At 40.2% G+C, this 20,427-nt stretch overlaps 1 protein-coding gene across 20 annotated transcripts in view; it reads right to left on the reverse strand.

Annotated features, from left to right (window-relative positions):
• The window catches only part of ACSL4 (acyl-CoA synthetase long chain family member 4), a 75,500-nt gene extending 55,627 nt beyond the window's left edge, over positions 1 to 19,873 (reverse strand). For 12 of the 20 annotated variants that reach the window (XM_055081553.1, XM_055081552.1, XM_055081550.1 and 9 more), the window contains exons 1-2: positions 19,786 to 19,873; positions 18,834 to 19,104 (exon numbers count right to left, since the gene is read on the reverse strand). In XM_055081553.1, the coding sequence (XP_054937528.1) occupies positions 18,834 to 18,851 (18 nt within the window). In that variant the 5' untranslated portion in view covers positions 18,852 to 19,104; positions 19,786 to 19,873. The remainder of the gene's footprint in view (positions 1 to 18,833; positions 19,105 to 19,785) is intronic. The other 8 variants (XM_055081556.1, XM_024128089.2, XM_024128088.3 and 5 more) reach the window with 2 other exon arrangements.
• Between the last annotated feature and the right edge of the window lie 554 nt (positions 19,874 to 20,427).

A 20,427-nucleotide genomic window follows, 5' to 3' on the forward strand; every position in this document is an offset into this window, starting at 1 on the left:
TTGTTCATCTCTGTTTGTTTGTTCTTTAATTCTTCTAGGTCTTTGTTAAACATTTCTTGCATCTTCTCGATCTTTGCCTCCGTTCTTTTTCCGAGGTCCCGAATCATCTTCACTATCATTATTCTGAATTATTTTTCTGGAAGGTTGCCTATCTCCACTTCATTTAGATGTTTTTCTGGGGTTTTATCTTGTTCTTTCATCTGGTACATAGCCCTCTGCCTTTTCATCTTGTCTATCTTTCTGTGAATGTGGTTTTTGTTCCGCAGGCTGCAGGACTGTAGTTCTTCTTGCTTCTGCCGTCTGCCCTCTAGGACCAGCAATCTTATGATACTGATTTTAGAAAATGTTTTGGACAAATCGATTGCATAATATCAAACGTTGGAGTTACCAAATCTCTTCCTTCCAAGTTTACTCAAGCAGCATGGTGATACATGGGTGATTCCGAATTGACAAGGCCTTTACTAAAATACTAAAGAACCGAATAGTCGTTGAAAGAAGTATTTGTTACTTTAGGAGACCTTGATCAGAAATTGCTGCTGTGTAACAAACCAAATGTTCCAAAAAGTTGGACAAGCTTTGCCAGAAGTTACATTTTGTTTTCAAAGGCATGACTCAATATACGTACAGAAAGCACTAACGTAATGAACAATAAGCACTCATGAAGCAATAATTTTTTATTAATTTTTACTGGAGTATAGTTGCTTTACAATGTTGTGTTAGTTTCTGCTGTACAGCAAAGTACAGTTCGTGAAGCAATAATTTTAGAAGAAAAGTATTAGCATTTTCCTCTACATTAAAGATGAGACTGATAAACTACTTGAAAAGGAAAAATATATTTTTAGAAACACAGACTCTTAGAGCTAAAATATGGCCTGTTTCAACAATTCTCAAAGTATCTGGGGCCGCCAGTTCATTGTAGTACTACTGTTTATAATATTACATCCCCCACTTTCATTTCTGCCAGGAATAATTTTTATTTGCTGAAACAGACAGCAATGCACTGGGGATCCATCAAAAGTAGTGCCAATTAAGAATAAAGAAATTATTCATTGCTGACAAATGTATACAGAAAGGCACTTTTTATCCTGTTGACAGAAGTGTAAATTGGTACAAGCTTTATGGAAAGCAATTTGGCAAGAGGCATCCGGACGCTTGAAGTCATACATAACTCATGACCGAATAATTTCACTCTCCACTTCTACGAATATCCTAAGGAAACAGTCCAAGATGCACACACACACAAAAAATGTAGACAATAGTCACCACTGTGATATAAATAACAGAGAAACTAGAAACAACATCAAATGCCCAAGAGGAGATTGCTAAAATAATGATGTATCCTTATGATTGAATACTACACAGTCATCAAGTGCAGTGTTGTCAAAGATATTTAAGGATATGAGAAAACGGTCAAGATATATGAAGTGAAATTGGTTTAAGATGCAACTTAACCAAATATATGCAGGCTACAAGCTGAAATGTTAATCTCTGGGTTGTAGAATTATAGGTGATTTTTAGTTTTGTCCTTCTATTTTTCCCTACATTTTCTAAAACTTCCACAGTGAACATATTACTTTCATCATTCAATACATAAGTAGAAAATACAGCACCAGTCTCAACTAATTCTAGCATGTGTCTGTGTATATATGTGTGTGTTGATAAGTGACAATGAGTATGGCCCTTAAGGCATTTGGCCCTACTCACGTGGTGAAAAGATGCTACAAAAGGAGCCAAAAGTTGACTTCAACCCCACTACGGAAAGAAGATTTGACACTTCTGTTTTTAAACCAGACTCAAAGTAAAATAAACTTCTTTTGCTCATGTAATATGATCTATGAGGCAAGATAAAATGAGTGGGTTTTTTTCTTGCTATAACTACAATGTTAAATGTTTCCTAAAGCTAAGCATCCCTGTGGTACACTCTGTCAAAATGTAACTAACACAAATTGACTACTACTGGCAAGTGAATAGACAATATCAAAAAGCCAGATAATCATGAGGGGTTCCATACAGATGGAAATACTGTATCAATAATTTCCTTAAAGCCCAGAGTTCCACTCACTTATCCTATTAAAACAAACAGGAACTCAAATGCCAGATGATACCAGCATAAGATTTAATAGGTATGAGAAGAGTCATACTGGCACTCCTCTGCCCCATAAAGGAAACCATTTTTCAGCTAACCAGACCCAGCCCCCTAACGGGAATTGAGGCCTCCCAGATGAAGGTGTCACGGGCAAAAGGTACCAACTGGGTATCCCTTCTTTGCTTACCACACAGGTGATGAGAGGGACGGTGAAGGGAGGGGATTTCAGAAGTCAGCTCTCCATCAGTACCCACTTGTTTACAACCTGAACTCTGGGACCAACTACTCAGAACATTAGAAGATATCATCTTACCTAAGAATGTCTTGCTTCAGACGTTCCAATCAACTGTGGTGTCAGCTTACTAATGTGTACTAGCTGACTTCAAAAAGCAGTAGGAGGCAGAAACGGCTGAATCATTTCTTGCCCTCAAAGTTTTCATTTCAAAATGTTTGAGGCAACAGTAAAGTATCATTAAGTAATCTCACTTCCTGTAAGGCCCACACAGCTCTGTGTCCTTCAATAACCTCGACAGGGCCTAGCAGCACCGAGTTCACAAGGCTCAAAATTATAAAAGGAACACAGCTGCTACACATACAATTCCACTGCAATATACGATAATACATTTACTGGAAAATTAATGGTTTTATTCCAAAGTAAAGGGAAAGCTACCTGTGGCTGCTGGTTACCTCACTCGGGTTGAGCCAGTGCTTCTGAAGCCAAGCTCACAAATTTGAGCTCTATGTGAATTGGTTAAAACTAGGGCAATCACATTTCCCAGCTTGCCTAGGTCTGTCCCCTGGTTTACACATGTTGTCCCAGAGTAATTCTTACCAGAGTGTCCCCCCGCCTTTTTGCAAAAACATCCCTAATGATGACCCCAGTAATAACCCTAACTCTGGTTGCACGGAGAACAAGGCAAGAATGTGTGGCTACATCGGCAAAAGCCTACCTTCACTACTGGAAAGACACTTCCAAGTACTAAGTCCTGACTGAATCCACAGTCATATACAAATGGGAAAATAAATGAAACAACCAGCTTTGTGCCATTTAACACACACACACACACACACACACACAACTTTTTATTCCAAGTGTTTCAACGATATCAAATTACAACAATCTTAAATAGTTTATATACAACTGAGTATTTATAACCCAACTTCTAAAATCTAGAACTAAACTTTAATTAATAATTTCAAACTGAAGTCAAGTCCTCATTTTACAAAGCACACACTTTTATATTAAGTACATAAAGGACAAATCAGATCTGTTGTAAGAAAATATCTCCATGAATAGGTTTTTAATTCATATGACTTTTAAAGACCATAGTCCTATTTAAGAAGTTGTGTTTACCCTTTCATTAACTTAACCTAAGTCAGAGAAAAGGATATTGCCAAATCAACTTCAGCAAGCAAACAAAAATTCTAGCCTTGCGGGGAATATATACCTTACGCTCATTTTTTTAAAATACGACCAATTACAACTTCCCATCTATGATTTTCTGGAAAATATGGGTTAGCAACCATAGAGCTGCATATCAAATGAGGTATTTGATTCCCAATCAGTGATAAAAGACTAAAGCAAACCCGAGACTTTCCGGGCTAACCCAGATGCTGTAAGCTTAAGGAATTTTTCACATTATTTATAAGCTCCAGTTCCTGGAAGAGGCTGTACCCAGTACAGCCTAACGTTCAGTTTACTAAGAAAGATTTTATTTAACTTGGCCCTTAAAAAGACCACAGATGATCAGGATAAGGCGCTATGCTTCATCAAAGGGTAAACGGGGGGCGGGGGGGAGGCCGGGGAGGTGGGGGAGGACAATGAAGCTCCAGTATCTATAACGCAGCGTCCTGCTGAGGTAGTCGTGAGCCAACGTGCTGGAGCCAGACGGCCTGGGTCCAGTTCCTGGCGCTACCACTTACTAGAGTGGGGTGACCTCGGCCAAGTTCTGTGCCCTCAGGGACTCATTTGCTACAACTCTAAAATGGAGGGAATACTACTCCTACCCCCCGGGACTGGTGTGAAACTTATGAGTTGACCTCACAGCTCGAGCCATCACAAACCTCTTTTAGGTTCTCAAAAGCATGAAGCTTAATCTCTCACCTCTGCGTCTAGCACATCCTTTTCTCTCTGCCAAGAACATTCTCTTCTCCCTTTTCCTGGCTTCCTTTAGGTCTCAGTTTGAATGACGCTTCTAAAAAGCCTTCCTTGACCTCCCCGCTTTACGTCAGGTGCCTCTGCTGTTTCCTCTCCCAGCACAGCACCTAAACGCGTTCAAGTTTCTGTTCCCCGGCTGGGCTGGAAGCTCTTTAAAGACAGAAGTCATCTCTGTCCCCATCGCTGCTATAATCCCCAGAACCTAGCACAGTACAGGTACATAGTAGGTGCTTACTAAATAGTTCTTGACTGAAATAACAAGTCATACTAAAGAGGAAGGAAGCCAAAGAACGATTTCCCAGTTAAATCTTTCACTCTATGTATGTATGCCTCCTCACATCTGAGATACATAGGCGTGCTTCTTCTCATACACTGACAAGCTTGAAATTAAACACAAGACGAGCCATGTTCTGGCAGGGTACAAATTTTACTCCCATTCTGGGTAGGAATCATGACTTCATAAGCAGAGCGAATAACTGTCTGCTCAGTATGTTTACACATATGATTTCACGTCTCATACTCCAAAGCCTTTACTTAAATAAGGATATCACAGCAAAATTATATGGCTAGTGTAGCGCTCTGATTCTTATCAGCTGGGCTAAATGAAACCCGTTACCGCAATTGGCACAGATGGAGAAAAGGAAAGGAAGGTGAGACCATAAACACAGAAGAGGAAAGAAAGAAAAAAGTGAAAGTAGAGGTAAGAGCAACACCAGCTGCTCGTCTACAAGGTACCACTGGGTGGCGCCAGTGCCCCTGGCTATCCAGTACAGATACAGAACCAGGAGGCAGAGCCATCAGTCAGCCTGTATTTTCCAGAGCTTAGGCTGGATGCTCAAAAGTCTATTTTCAACATGCTGATGGACAGATGCAATTCACCAGAGTTCCAAGTTCTCTGCACATGTCATCAACATAGGCATAAGTCTTAAGGATGTTGTGTTTATCAGAGAAACCTGGAAGGTGATTTGTCAACATTTTTGCCTGGGGAAATGTTTCAGAGTCAGCTCACCATTCTAAATGCAGAGATTCTCAGTAGAGTGAGAGGCCAGGGGTTCTCAGTGGAGTGAGAACGGAGGAAAGGGATCAGAATGACCTAGAAAGCTTTTTTAAACTATTAGGTTGAACCATATAAAACTGCCAATCGTCGAAAAGCTGTTCCATACAAAAATATAGCAATTTCAATGGTTCAACCTAATACACACATATTTAGAATCACTGGGTTAATGAGCCATTGTTACTGATAAGAGTGTCCTATTTCTCAGGTTTGTTGGGGGGAAAACTTTGAGACCACACGCATAGTTTAGCCTTAAATCATGAAGAATTAACTGAACAAAGAAATGGAAACAAAATAACTAAGGACAGGGAATTCCCCGGCAATCCAGTGGGTAGGACTTGGCGCTTTCACTGCCGGGGGCCTGGGTTCAACCCCTGGTCAGGGAACTAAGATCCTTCACTGCCGGGGGCCTGGGTTCAATCCCTGGTCAGGGAACTAAGATTCCCTCAAGCCACTGGCATAGCCAAATAAATAAATAAATAAATAAATAAGGATAGGGAATAGATTAAACTATATTAAAAATAGCAGACATGGGAAGATGTTCACAAAAAAAATTAAATGCTATATTAAGTGTAAAAAAGCAAATTACAAAACGGTATATAAAACACATTTTGTTTTTTAGGGGAATCCAAAAAGGTTTGGGGGGTATGGAAGGATATATATACTAAAAAATCTCAACAACTGTCTCTGTGTAGGGGGACTACCTGTACTTTGTTTTGTTTTGTTTTGTTTTTGCGGTACGCGGGCCTCTCACTGCTGTGGCCTCTCCCGTTGCGGAGCACAGGCTCCGGACACGGCTCACGGGCCTAGCCGCTCCGCGGCATGTGGGGTCTTCCCGGACCGGGGCACGAACCCGTGTCCCCTGCATCGGCAGGCGGACTCTCAACCACTGCGCCACCAGGGAAGCCCTGTTTTGTTTTTTTTATCCATACATGTTTTCTAAAATAAACATGTATAACAATTTTGGATCCTGGAATAGGAAAAAAAAATTAAAGTCTTTGGTAGGAAAACTAGGGAAATCCAAATAAATTCTATAGTTTAGAGTACTGCACCAGTGTCTGTTATGTAAAATGTTAACATTAGGGGGAGCTGAGGAAAAATATCCAGGACCTCTGAACTATCTTTAAAAATTCATTGTAAATCTAAAATTATTCCAAAATGAAACATTTATTTTAAAAAATAAGCCATGTATTAAGATCACATTTTTTAAATCCAGAAGAAAAAATCCATTTGGTTAAGAGATTCCTACATTTAAACAAGAATATGGGGGAATAAAACTACTTTGGCAGAAAGAAGTCTTGGAAGAAGCTGTGCCTTCTAGCACGACAACCGAAAGTTGTAAAGACTTAATGACATATGCAGTGATTTTCATAATATGAAAGTGATGTTATCCTATTGGGCACAGGCTCACTGAAGCAGGAAACAAACGGTTGAGTCTCTATTTTCTTTGGTTTTGTAATCATCACTGCTGAAGACTACCCACCGTAAGGACATTTGAGGGAAATAATTAAAAAGAAGTATAGCCAGTAACCACCCTTTTCCTCTGTAATATTTTTTAAAATTTAGTTTCCCAAATCCTGGGCAGCTACAGGTACATGCACATGTATTCGTTCAAGAAAAATTCAATGAGCATTTACCAAGCCCGCTCCTTCGGGAGCTTACTGTTCAACAGACAGTATTTTAAGAGGACATGAGACTAACATAGAGAGCAGACATATATGTAGAACAGGAAAGGAGGGATACCCATGAGCCAACCCTCAACCCTATAATAATAGCCCAACCAGACTTTTTTAAAAAGTTAATAATAATAGCTACCCTCTGGGATTATCCAGTTATACCTGTTAATGCTTAGGTACCAGCTGGCTTGCTCAAAATGGATTTTTTAAAATTTCCTTTAAATATTGGGGCAAGGAAAATTATGCAAAGCCTGAAAGTGAGGTTCTGAAAAGGAATAAAGGAAAGGACAATGCAGAGCTAAAAACACAAACAGAAAACTAAAAGGTATGGATCAATTTCATCTGCAGACTACTATCCACCTGTTACAAACAGGTTATAACTTCTGGTTTTAATACTCCTCCAGCAAGTGTAAAATTTGGAATAGGTTAGTTCCACTGCAGAACACACCCAAGGGAGGTTTCCTTACTTGTAGGTTTCCTTACTTGTAGGTTTCCTTACTTGAAGGTTTCATTACTTGAGTATTGACAATGTGTTAAGATAAGGCACTTTTGCAGAAGATGAGATCCAAAACAAGACTTTCAAAAACAGATTTAAAGAGAAGCACCAGTGTACTAAAAACTCCCAAGCAGAGCAGAAGTCTTTTTCCCATCTCAATGAAACACTGTTTAAGGAAGGGGAGTTATGTGTCCCCATAAAAAGGTCAGCCAAGAAACTTGCTATAACTTCAACAGTGTTGATATTTCCGACCAGCAGCTATCACCCATTTATCCCTAAAGCATTTAACTTCTGCTGTATCTACAATGTGTAATTTGCCTTTAAGACATCCCTTTGCAGTTATTTCTGTGAATAGTTAAGCGAAAATATATCATCTTTAAATTAGGTTATAATTCAATTCTCCTGGAAGCATCTGCAAACAATGTGAGCAGCAGTAAAAGGTAGAGGCGGTTCGCTTTCTCATGTACTATACGGGGCAACCTGCTGCTTACCCTTCTTCAAAAGCAAAACTAAGGTCAACACAGAGGAGGTTCTGAAAACAAACGTTCTCTGTTAAGCATACATCTTGAGGCCTGATGGTTGTGTGACAGCAACAGGCCAGAGTTTTAAAGAATAAGAAAAGGGATTATCAGAATGCTTCCAGCACCTCGACCTTATGGTTTCCAGGGCTGCTATGCCTGAAAGTAGAAGAGAAAGGCACTGAGGTTTGGCGCCTAGTGCCAAGTCCAGGCAACATCCTGATCTTTCATCAGCAATGGGGTATTGCCGGTAAAAGCAAGAAAAAAAAAAATTTTTTTTTTAAAAAGGTCTAGCAATCGCAGGACATGACCCCAGATCTGGCCAAGTACCAAACTCAAATTCTAAAAGTTTAGCTCATTCCACAGAACAATTTTATGCAACCCAAATATGTAACTGTATGACTTTGAAACATCATCGATTTTCTTTCACACAGGAGGCAGAGGTCAGCAGCAGAGGCAACGAATCTAAGAATTGATTTTCCATCCTAAACAGACCCCTAATCACTCCTCTCAAAGCAGAAGAAACATTTTCTCATGATCTCATGACAAAATGTTATGACATCTAGAAGAGACCAGACAAATACAATGACCGTAGTGTCACATTAGCTAGGAATGATGCAAAATTAAAGAAATCAGCTCTAGGTTGAAAAGCCATTCTTTCAGCCAAAATTAGCTGCTTCAAAATGAGTTGCCTGCATCTCATCAAAGTCATTTAAGTAACATATATGTGTTTCATAACAACAATCCTGTCTTTGGAAAAACACAGAGTTTTGACTCACTTTTGCAGATTTCCACCAGAGACTGTGATATCAGATTAAACACTGCAAGGCTTCTCAACACACTCTTAGCTTAGGGACCCAATAGGCTACAGCTTGTTTTTAAAATGTCTCTAAAGAACAAACTGGAGTTGAGATTCCTCGTTTTCAAAACTCAAGGTACGCTCTGGCTAGAGACCATATGTTCACGGCCTACTCTCACCCCTTTGGTCATGCCCTAGTATAGCACTGACCTCCTCTTTCCTGTGGGCAGTGCCCTAAGCAACATGACCCTTCAATCAAAGGCAGGGAGGGAGGTGGTCAACAGTCTTCCTCAGTTGAGGACAATTAGAAGCTAGATTGTAAGGAAGCACTTTCTCCCTAAGAGGTTAAAAAAAAAAAAACCCTACAGGGCTTCCCTGGTGGCGCAGTGGCTGAGAGTCCGCCTGCCGATGCAGGGGACACGGGTTCGTGCCCCGGTCCGGGAAGATCCCACATGCCCGGGAGCGGCTGGGCCCGTGAGCCATGGCCGCTGGGCCTGCGCGTCCGGAGCCTGTGCCCCGCAACGGGAGAGGCCACAACAGTGAGAGGCCCGCGTAATGCAAAAAAAAAAAAAAAAAAAAAAAAAAAAGAAAAAAACCCTACAATCTTTAGGGTTAGGGGCTTTTTGAGAAAAAGATCAGCTGTCTGAAAGTTAAGTTAGGAACGACTCTCCCATTGCACCACATGTACTATATCACTGCAATCATAGGCCAATCACTCCGCACAAACATTTCATATAACCAAATAACAACGGCTCAAATGCAGGGTACCACTGAGACAAGACAGAGATTGGGAAGCTATCTGAGCACTGGAATATTCTTCCTCCAAGAGCCAGGTAGAATATTCTTCTACCTTTGCAGAGCCCTTATGCTTACAGTGACTCCAGAATGACCCTACTGAGCTAGGATTCAAGTCAGCCGGCAGGGCAAGTACAAGTATCTTTTTAACCCCAATGAACACTTTGTACTTCTGGGGTTGAGGATCACCCCTCATTCAATTCTACTCAGTCCTAAAAGAAAGGCGTAAAAGTGAGGTTGGGGAACTCCGTTTCAAAACATGGATTAAAAAAGGAGGTGGGAGATTCACCAGGGAAGTTTCCATTTTGCAGTTGTCTTTTCTAAAATTACTTGTAAAGAAGTAAATTCTTTGGGGGATACTTCCTAAAGAAAGCTACTCCCTTACTAACAGTTTAATATTCAACAATCGCTTGGTGATCAAGAGAATATTAAAGTTAATGTAAATATGTGCGTAAATTAAAAACCTGCTTCCACATAAAAAACCCTGGCCTTTGTACTTGACACTAAAAACAAAATCTAAGCAAAGGAATCCAAAAATTTCTGGTGGAAAATCTGTGTTATATAATGTCCTTACGGGTTCAGTCATTCTGCTTAAAAATGTATAATGTGTAACTATATTTGAAGGAATATGCTAATACTGACATTTCTTTCTATCGGGGGGAAATAAACACTACACAGCTTCCCATCTGCAGGTTGCTATAATTCACCAAACAGTGAGCCTGAACCATGACTTTTCTAGTTTCCAGAATATGGAAACGACCTGCTTCCCAGCAATTCTAACCTACTCCTGTAAGGAAGTGCCTGGGCACAAACCGAATCCCAAATATTTCACCAAAGGCTTTCAACCATCCCCAACTAACCTTGCACCAAATCCTGAAGGTCTCTGTGGTTCCAAGTACAAGAGTACCATTATCCTAGCCTGCTTTTCTATTTTCTGCTCTATTTGTCTGAAACACATTCATCTGACAGTTGTTTATGGCTAGTTCTGCCCAGTTCTACCCCCCAGTCAAGGGATGATTTTTCAATTACTCTTTTAAGCTATGTCTCAACTTAGTATCTTCAGTGGTCATGGGGAACATAGCACCTTCTACTTGGAGGCATCCCATGAGATACTAGTGCTAGTTCTGTCTTCTCTTCTGTCTCCAAAGCCATAACTGAACTTTAAGCTCATTCAACCAAGTTCCTGTTTCCTGTCTGCGGGAAATGTTCAGCTCTCAGTTCATTTGAGAAGCAGAAATGACTGACATAGTCTGAGAATAACGAATGATCACCATCTCAGCGGGAGCAGCTCTGCCCATTTCTGCAGGCTTTCTCTGATGACTCATCACTCGGGTACCCCCAGGGGAGTGGTCCTTCAAAACCCTATCATTCCTTTTTTTTGTAGTATTAAACTGCTTTAGGCACATAGTGAAGGTAATAAACAGGACACCTAAGAGAAAACAGGTATTTCACCATGCCTTCCACTGCCTTAACTTCTTAACAGCCACTAGAAGCCACCATAAATATTTTCAATACCTCTGTTAATAGCCTCATCTCACATGTCCCTGTCATTAATCAAGTGAGAAATGGGAAACCTCTATTCTGACTCCCACATAAAATCTGCTAACTTCACAGCGCCTATGAAAGAAAAATCCTCTTGCTGTGAAATCAATTCCAGAAAGGCCAAAATGCACAAGATGCACAGCCTTGGAGAGCGGCGATGCTATTTCAATCGCCATAACAAAAATAGGAGCAGCTACGCTAGGCCACATCACATTAACACCACTGTCTACAAGGTAGAATCTTCCTTTGTTAAATACTCTATTGAATTCATCATAAACTAAGGTCTTTTCACCTCTAAGTCCCACAGCATAAACCCAGAAAAGGTTATAATGAGCCTACGGCGGATGTGCTTAATAAACGCTTCGAGAGGACATGCGAGCAGAATACATACATAACTTGCCCAAATTAAACACAGTTCTCCTAATGTACAATTTTATATACTATAGACTGAGTTACCATAGACAAAGATTAATGTTGCCACAGAGACCTAGATTTTCTTTACTTTTATAAGCTGTGAAAGAACACAGCTAGGCTCACACATTTAGCAAAAATTAGAGCCGTTGGTTTCTCTTTGAACCAAAATAACTGTTCGAGCTCAGTTTTTAAATCTTCATTAAAACCAAACTCCACCCAAAAGATTCTGAATGACATTTTAATACACTGCACTTATACATCATTACTAGTAACTACAATTTTAAACAACATGTGCATAAATTCCAAACAGAACTGAACCGGTTTAACATTGAGGATTTTTTAATTCCTTGGTTATTTACTTTTGGGGGCCATGACTTTAAGATGACAGTTTGTCCTAGAAACCAGTTATTTTAAGTAGAACACTACATTTACACGGCACGGTGTTGTTCTTCTTCCCACTAAGATGTCTTTTTTACTTATTCAGAGTTACCAAATATGAACGATGCTCACAGTATAGAGTCAAGTTAAAGGAGGCAAATTACAAATCGGTATGCACAGTAAGAACCCATTTTTGTAGAAAGAAGATACATATGTTTGCACACGTGCATGTATGTGTGCACACGTGTGCATGCAAGCATCCAAACATGTGTGTACACAAACGTGTACCCAAAAGTTGACAACAGATCTCCCTGGGTATGGGATTATGGTGCTCTTGTTCTTCTTTATACTCATATTTTCAGTGCAGAAAATTTAGACAATACAAATAGTACTTTAACAAAGGGAGAAAATTATTTTTTAAAACTACCTGAGTGCTCTCTAAATACAAGACATTCACTCCATTTCAGAATCGCATTGTAATTATCCTCCACTGTGTAATGTTGCATATGATGAATCTGTATAATTACTATCAAAATAGTAATCATAAATTAAAATGCACTGCAGAATTGTATAGGGTAAAATGTATAAGTATCTCTATACTGCCTTGCTGTAACACCACTCCCTTTTGCCCTAGAGATAACCATTTGTGGTGTGTATCAATCACACTTTTTTGTATTATCCATACGCATGGTAAGGTTTTGTTCTTTTACATAAGTGGAATCATGGTATACGGACTGTTCTATAACTCCCTCCTCTGTGCCCCACCTTTAACAACATATTTTGGAACTCCTATGTTAGTTTATATAGGTCTGAAGGGTTTCTTTCCTTTAATAGCCCCAGGTTATTCCATAGAACAGCATGTCATTATTTAAATCATTCCCCTTCTGATGGACATTTAGGTTGCTGCCAAGTTTTCACTGTTATGACCAGTTTCACTGCGTCGAAATCTTGTATGCATCTTTATACAAATGTGCAGATATTTCCTTAGAATAGCTTCCTACAGAATTGCTGGGTCAAAATATATGCATATTTTTAAAATGAGAGGATTTTGGTACTATCAAAAAGCTACAGTTTGCACTCTCATTAACAGTGTATGAGAGTGCCCATTTCTTTCAAAAAGTGGATATTATAGTTTTTGCCAATGTATTTGGTAAAAAAAAAAAAAAAAAAAGGTTTTCATTTCCCTAATCACTAGAATGAATTTGAGCATCTTTTCTTTTTTAATCATCATTTCAATCTCTTCTTATGTGAAAGGCCAATTCATAACCCTGTGCCACTTTTTCTAACAGTGCCTTTTTCTTATTGATCTGTAGGAGCTCTTTACATATCATAGATATTACACGGTAGAGACCTTTTTATCTAATGTTATTTGGAACACTTGATTAGCTAATTGAAAAGGTCAACTAAGGTGAACAGTCATAAGAAAATATGCACGTGACAAACATTTCATTTTATCTTCATTTTATCAGTGGTAAATGTACACTCGTTCATCAAACTTTTGATAAAGGGCCAAGAAGCCAAGACCTTTCTTTAACTCCAGGCCCACGGATTGTAAAGAAATTTAATTTGAATTCTTAGATAATGTAGAACTTCAAAGAACTTCAAAGACACTTGCAAGGAACTATGAGTAGAGAACCCTTCAGATTTTTATATTTACCTTAAACAAATCTTTTATTGTTGTCTCACCCACACCTAATTATACAGTAATAACTTGCTTTCATCAACTCTTTCCAAAGCATACCATTTGTTTTGTTATAATAAACCTATCCCCCAGCTTCAACAATCATCTATACGTGCTGAATTTTCTTTCACATCTCTATGCACTCCGTACCTCAACACCCATGTAATCTGAAGCAAATACCAGACATCATATCATTTCATATGTAAATTTTCAGTAAGAACTTCAATTCCCCACTACTCAGACTGTATCACATTATAAAATATGAAAATAAATTACATATTTACAAAAACAAGAACAACGAGCATATATAGGTTCAGTAATAAAAGCATCTGTTGTACTGGTGGGTCCACAAGCCTGGCTTACCTGAGACCAACCTACTAATAGCAAGGGTTCAGTGCACAGTGTATTTTACAAAAGAAATGAGTATCATTTAATATGGTGAGTCAGTTAAGTAGAAGTCAATAAAAGCTTCCACTGCATATGTAGAAGTTATTTTCCCCCAGTCTGTCATATGCCTTTTTAACTTTGCTATGGTGTCTTGTGCTTTCCAGAAATTTTTAAAATATATACTTAGATTTTTAAAACACATCCCTAATGTATTTTTGTGTATGATGTGAGGCTGAGATCCATTTCTTTCCAAATATACAGCCCACGGTGCTAACTCAATTTCCATTTTCAGCATTACATGTAGGTAGGACCTTTAAAAGAACTAAAGTATGAACCTCTAACTTACAGAAGGAAGCTGTGCAAACAAAATAATACACCAACAGTCTTAAGGTCAGCTTGATAGGCTCAGACTACTATGTATTTAAAGATCACAGAAGTTTGGGGAACGGGAGCAACAGTACTGCCATACCTGGCTCTGTCATAACCACTCTGGCCCACAGCAGCTGGATAGGCCTGCTTCTGAATCTCACTATTTGCCATGCTTGTAAATTGACATTCACACTGAAATACCCCACACTTGACGACAACAACAACAAAATCAACCTTCCCAACTCTCTATCCATTCCTTAATGCTGCTCCTAGACCACAGTGCCTTCAGACTTAAAGAAAATGAATGCACTGTTCTGAACCACAATTTCTCATGGAAATATACCTAAAAGACACTAAAAGTCAAGGTAAAGTTTGTCCAATTTCCTTTATAACACAGAGACTCAATGATTTTTAAGGTTGCTTTATCTCTGGGCTAACTTTTTGTGTAAAATTTACCAGAGGGTAAATTGGCTTTTAGGGCCGTAAGTTCTCTGTTTCAACTCTGACATTGTATTTTGAATGCAGCCAGACGATACATAAATGAATGGATGTGCCTGTATTCCAACAGAAATTTCTTCATAAAAACAGGTGGTGGGCAGGATTTGGCCACTGGCAGTATTTTACCAGCCCTTGTCTTATACCAATGATTGATCTTTTTCAAACCCACTACCCTGGCTATACACTTATTTGAACAAATATGGTGACACTGAAGGGACAAGTAATAATTTCAGTACCACCTTACAGAAATGAATACTCTAAAAATTGATCACTAAGCTCTTCCTGTAAGTTCTCATAATATGAGCACATATATTTTTCAAAATATAACACTGTGAGTCACCTTAAAACTAATGCTTATTTTAAAAGATAATTAAAATGAACATTAAGTAGCTACTATAAAAGAAAAACATGCAGTCTAGACAGACAAATTCAACAGTCTTCTATTCACTATTCTGAGTAGCAAAAGCCTACTAAACCTATCATCATATTCGCAACTTCACTACTTAAAATGCAGAAGCAGACTTTCAAAGTACATCTAAATGAGAACACGATTTTTTTTCTTTGGACTACTTACCACAAATGTTGATTAGAAACTATACAGTTTTGCCAAAATATTTTAAAATTAGAAAGTGAAACCAAAAATCTCCTTGGTATATGACGTGTCTACTTAATTTTAAAATATTAATTTTAATGTTTCATTTGACTGCCTGGTAAGGTAGAAATTATATTTTAAGGCACAAAAGGATGGCAGCCATTTTAATATAGTGAGAGCATGTATGAGTATGTACACACACTGTAAGCCATCAGGACCACTAGTTCGAAGAATACATCTGAGCTCCAGGATTGCTCAAAGAGAAAAATATTCACACTGCTTACAGAAGTACTGGATGTTATACAGAACAGCAAGGAATAAAATTAAATAACAAAGGTACATAAGACCCCTTGACACCAAAGGCATGATCCATAAAAGGAAAAATTGATAAACTGGACCTCATCAAAATTAAAGATTTTTGTTCTGCAAAACTTCCCTGTGAAGACGACGAAAAGGCAAGCTGCAGGATGGGAGAAGTTATTTGCAAACCATGTAGCCAACAAAGCACTAGTATTAAGAATATATAAAGAACTCTCAGAACTCAACAGTAAAAAAAAAAGAAAAAAAAATCCAACCAGAAAATGGACAAAAGACATGACCACACATTTCACTGATGAAAATACAGAGATGGCAGATAAGCACATGAAAAGATGTTCAACATCATTAGCCACCAGGGAAATGCAAATTAAAACTATGACAAGATATCACTATATACATATCTATCAGAATGGCTAAAATAAAAAATAGTGACAACACCAAGTGTTAGCAAGGATGAGCACCATTCATACGTTGCTGGGGCACAGGCGGGGGTATGTAAAATGGCACAGCCACTCTGGAAAGCAGTTCGGCAGTTCCTTATAAAACTAAACATGCAACTACCATACGAACAGCGATTGCACTCTTGGGCAACTATCCCAGAGAAATGGAAATTTATGTTCATACAAAAACCAGTGCACAATTTTTCATAGGAGCTTTATTCATAATAGGTTACAAAACACGGGAAATAGCCAGATGTCCTTCAATGGGTGAAAGATTAAACTATAATACATCCACAGCATGGAATACAACTCAGGAATGAAAAGGACCTAACTATTGATACAAGACACATTCCCTGCATGAATCTCCAGGTAATTACACTGAGTGAAAAAAAAGTCAATCTCAAAAGATTACATATCGCATGATTTCATTTGTACACCATTCTTGAAATGACAAAATTATAGGCAAGGAAAACAGATCAGTCGTTGCCAGGGATCAGGGAGGGAGGGAGATGGCTGTGGCTAAAAAAGGGCAACATTAGAGACCTTTGGGGCGATGGAACTGTTCTGTATCTTGACTGTGGTGGTAGTCACACGGATTTACACATATGGTAACACTGCATAGAACTAAATACACACACGCAAGTGAGTGGATGTAAAACTGGAGATCTCTGAATCAGGTGGATGGACTGTATTGGTCTCAATTTCCTTGTGACATTATGCTACAGTTACGCCAGATGTTACCACTGGGGAAAATTAAAGTGGATTACTTTTATGATTGTATGAGAAGCTACAACTATCTTAAAATAAACAGTTAAAAGAGAAAGGAAGAAAAAGAATATATAAGACCAGCCAATAGCAGGAGTGGAAAAAATAAAGCTTTCATTTTTGCTAAAGTCTCAATAACTGAAAGTCAAGGAAAGAAAAAAAAAAAAAGGAATGCCAAGAAGAAAGTCTACAGGCTACAATTAATACAATCATCTCCTCCTCCCCTGGGGAGCCTTAACTTCCCCAGGATTTTGCTTCTGTCCCTGATTTGACTGTTGTTAATAAAAAATAAACTGACATACGAACTGTCTCTCCAAAACTCCCACCATCATCACCTCCATCCTGGACTATAAAACTAAACCTTGCAGGGTAAGGATTGTCTTCTTAACCATCATATCCTAGTGGCCTGGCACAAAATACGTGACAGATGGAGGAACAAGATAAGTTGAATGAACGAACAAATGAATGAATGACTGAGATGCCTGCGTATCTTTTCAAGCGCCTAGCCAATTACAGTCACAAGGCAGTATGTATACATTCCCGTACAAATTTCTTAAAAGCCCTGAATGTTTAACAAATAAAGTGTGGTATGCACTCCCTTCACTTGCAAGCCTAAGTTAGCAATACCTGACTTTTGTAAAATGCTTCCCAATTTATAGACTTCCACATAGAGTAATTCATTTGATAAGGATGAATTAAGAATTATGCATATATAGATTGGAACTAGTGTAAGCAGATCTTTCAGAAAAACGTTCCAAATAACTAAGGATTTACCTTAGCTTAGTTTAACTAAGGATTTACGGCACAGCCTTAATGCAAATTGTGAGATAGATATATATATATGTATTTTTCAAATTGGGGGACTTATGCGGATTATTCTGCCAACATCAAGACCCTTTGACAGATGCAAAAATGAAGAGAGGTAAAGTGACTTACAAATTGTGAGATATATATATATATATATATATATATATATATATATATGTATTTTTCAAATTGGGGGACTTATGCGGATTATTCTGCCAACATCAAGACCCTTTGACAGATGCAAAAATGAAGAGAGGTAAAGTGACTTATTCAAGGTTATACAATCAGCTAACACTGGAACTGGCACCTGAGCCTCTCCGGAGTCCCAATTCATTTCTCTTCTCACCGAATTGGGCAAGCCTCTCCTTTCTCCACCCATCCCACCCCTACCCAAAACGCTCAAACAAAAAATCTTAATCTGAATCGCTTATTTTTAAAATAGGGCTTTTAGGGGGAAAATTGAATTTATTCAAGATGTTAATTGTTGCATTACACCTTCTGTGGATTTTTAGGTGTCAAATTACTTCTCCTATCAGAACAATAAGGTACTTTATTCTGTGGTGCGAGCAGACTAACAGTTTAATGTTTCATCCTCCACCTAAATGGCAGAGAGGGTGTTAATTATTACAGGAGTCATACAAGTCTCACACTTCTTTTCAATCGAAAAGATGAGCTATATTACAATCCAAGGAAGAGGCCTCACACTATTAAAATTTTGATTGATATGCTCATTGACAGTACAGTCATTGGATCTCTGCTTACAGCCTTATGTATCAAGAGCAGTTAAAACTATTTGTTAGAGGCAATATAAAAGAAAAAGTAACGTGACTTTTTGTTAGAGGCAATATAAAAGAAAAATTAACGTAGTAACAAGCAACTACAGGGAAATGAGGATTTCATCAGGTTAAATCTCCGTTATGCTGCAACATGTTACTAAGCATGAGTTTAGAGGTCCTAGAATCAAAACACTAGAAGGAAACTTCGTTAAACATCCTCATTTTTGTAAATGAGGAAACTGAGGTGTTGATTAAACCATTAACCAATAAAGCAGACTGCTTACTTTTTCAAAGGGATTCATTTAAATGCCACTTCGCCCTTAGTCTCCATCTCGCCGTTTCTTAGAGGGATGATTTTTTTTAAGGTGAAAAGAACGATTAGAGCAAAGTCATTTCAAGAGGGTGAAAAAAAATGCCTTTGAAGGAGGAGATGGCTGGAGTGAAGAGAAGAAATGACGTCTTATTTAAAATATGTAACCCCTTAATGGGGGTTAGGCAGTGAATCATATTCTCCTCGATTCTTCTCTGTGCTATTGACATCGACCACAGTTCTTTCTGTAGGGCAATCGAATGAGAGGAAGAGGAAGTGAATAAAGCTGATGCTAAATATACAGCACCCATGGAGGACAGGGATGTAGATAGGTAGAACAGGAAAAAATAAGAGCATGTTTCTGCTAGAAACCAGCCGTTTTTCTAACCTACCTAAAGATACGGAAGCTAACAGGATATCGGAAGCTAGGGCATCCCTCAAATTCGAAGGGCGGATGCTTCTAGGGCCAGAGAGATCCCCTAGCTCTCAGATATAGCGAGACTCGAAGGGGACAAAATGGAGTTGAGGTCCAGGAGCGCCCTAAAGGTCGTTTGGAGGTCTGGCGAGCCCTTGATGTGCTCATTTGGAAAGGGTCATGGCAAAGCCTAGTACCCCGATCGGGAAGATGCTTTTGGCTCTTGGAGGGCGGTGAGCGGCAGGAAGAGGCAGGCCAGGGTCTCGAGGACCCCAGACCTCAGCAAAGGAGATGATACCGGGACCTCGGGAATCTTCCCGGTCCCGGAGGAGGCGGGAGGGTAGAACGCCCGGGCTCCAGAAGAAAGCGAGCGGATTCCGGTAATGGAAACGTCCCCTCAACCTCCTCCGGGCTCAGGTGTGGGACGATAGCTTGGCCGGAGCGGGGGCCCCGGCACAGCGACAGGGCAGGGGTTGCCGGGGCAGGAGCCTCGCCGGCTGGGGTTACTCACCGGAGGCGCTGCCTGCGGCGTCTCCGCAGCCGGCCAACGCTCGACACTCTAGAGGCTGCTGCAAAGGAGCCGCGTGCCCGCTAGCGCTGGGGCGAGGAGGGGCGCGCCACGGAGGCCGGAGAAAAAGCCGCAGCGGCGCGCGCACACACGGAGGGCCGGCGGAGGAGGAGGCGGGGCGAGGCGAGGCGCAGCGCGGCGCGGGCCCGGAAAAGACGCGCCCGGAGGGGCGGGCGGAGCGGGGGCGCGCGGTGGTGTGGCGCAGCCGGCCGAATCGCCGGCGAAGGCGCACTCGGCCCACCCACGCTCCCGCCTCCGCCCACCCCGACGTCAGCCGAAAAGGAGGGCCCGAGCGGGCCGCTAGCGGCGGGGGGCGGGGGGGGGGGGGTTCGGTGTGCTCCGGGGGAGCTGAGCCGGCTGAAGGCTCCCTGCGGGCTCCCCGCAGGGCCCAGCTCCATTCCCCGGGGCCGGGTGATTGAGCGTGTTTTCGGGAGGTCCGGGCGCCTGATTTCAGCGAGGTGCAGAACGGACCCACTCCCGCACCTGCGCTCGCTTCCCAGGACTCCACCCCAGAATGAAAGTTCCCCTCGTGTCGTCTGCCAGCTGCCCTTTCAAGATATTCATCTTCGGACTTCACTGCTCTTC

This window comes from Physeter macrocephalus, chromosome 21 (assembly GCF_002837175.3).
Source record: "Physeter macrocephalus isolate SW-GA chromosome 21, ASM283717v5, whole genome shotgun sequence".
Taxonomy (NCBI): Eukaryota; Metazoa; Chordata; class Mammalia; order Artiodactyla; family Physeteridae; genus Physeter; species Physeter macrocephalus.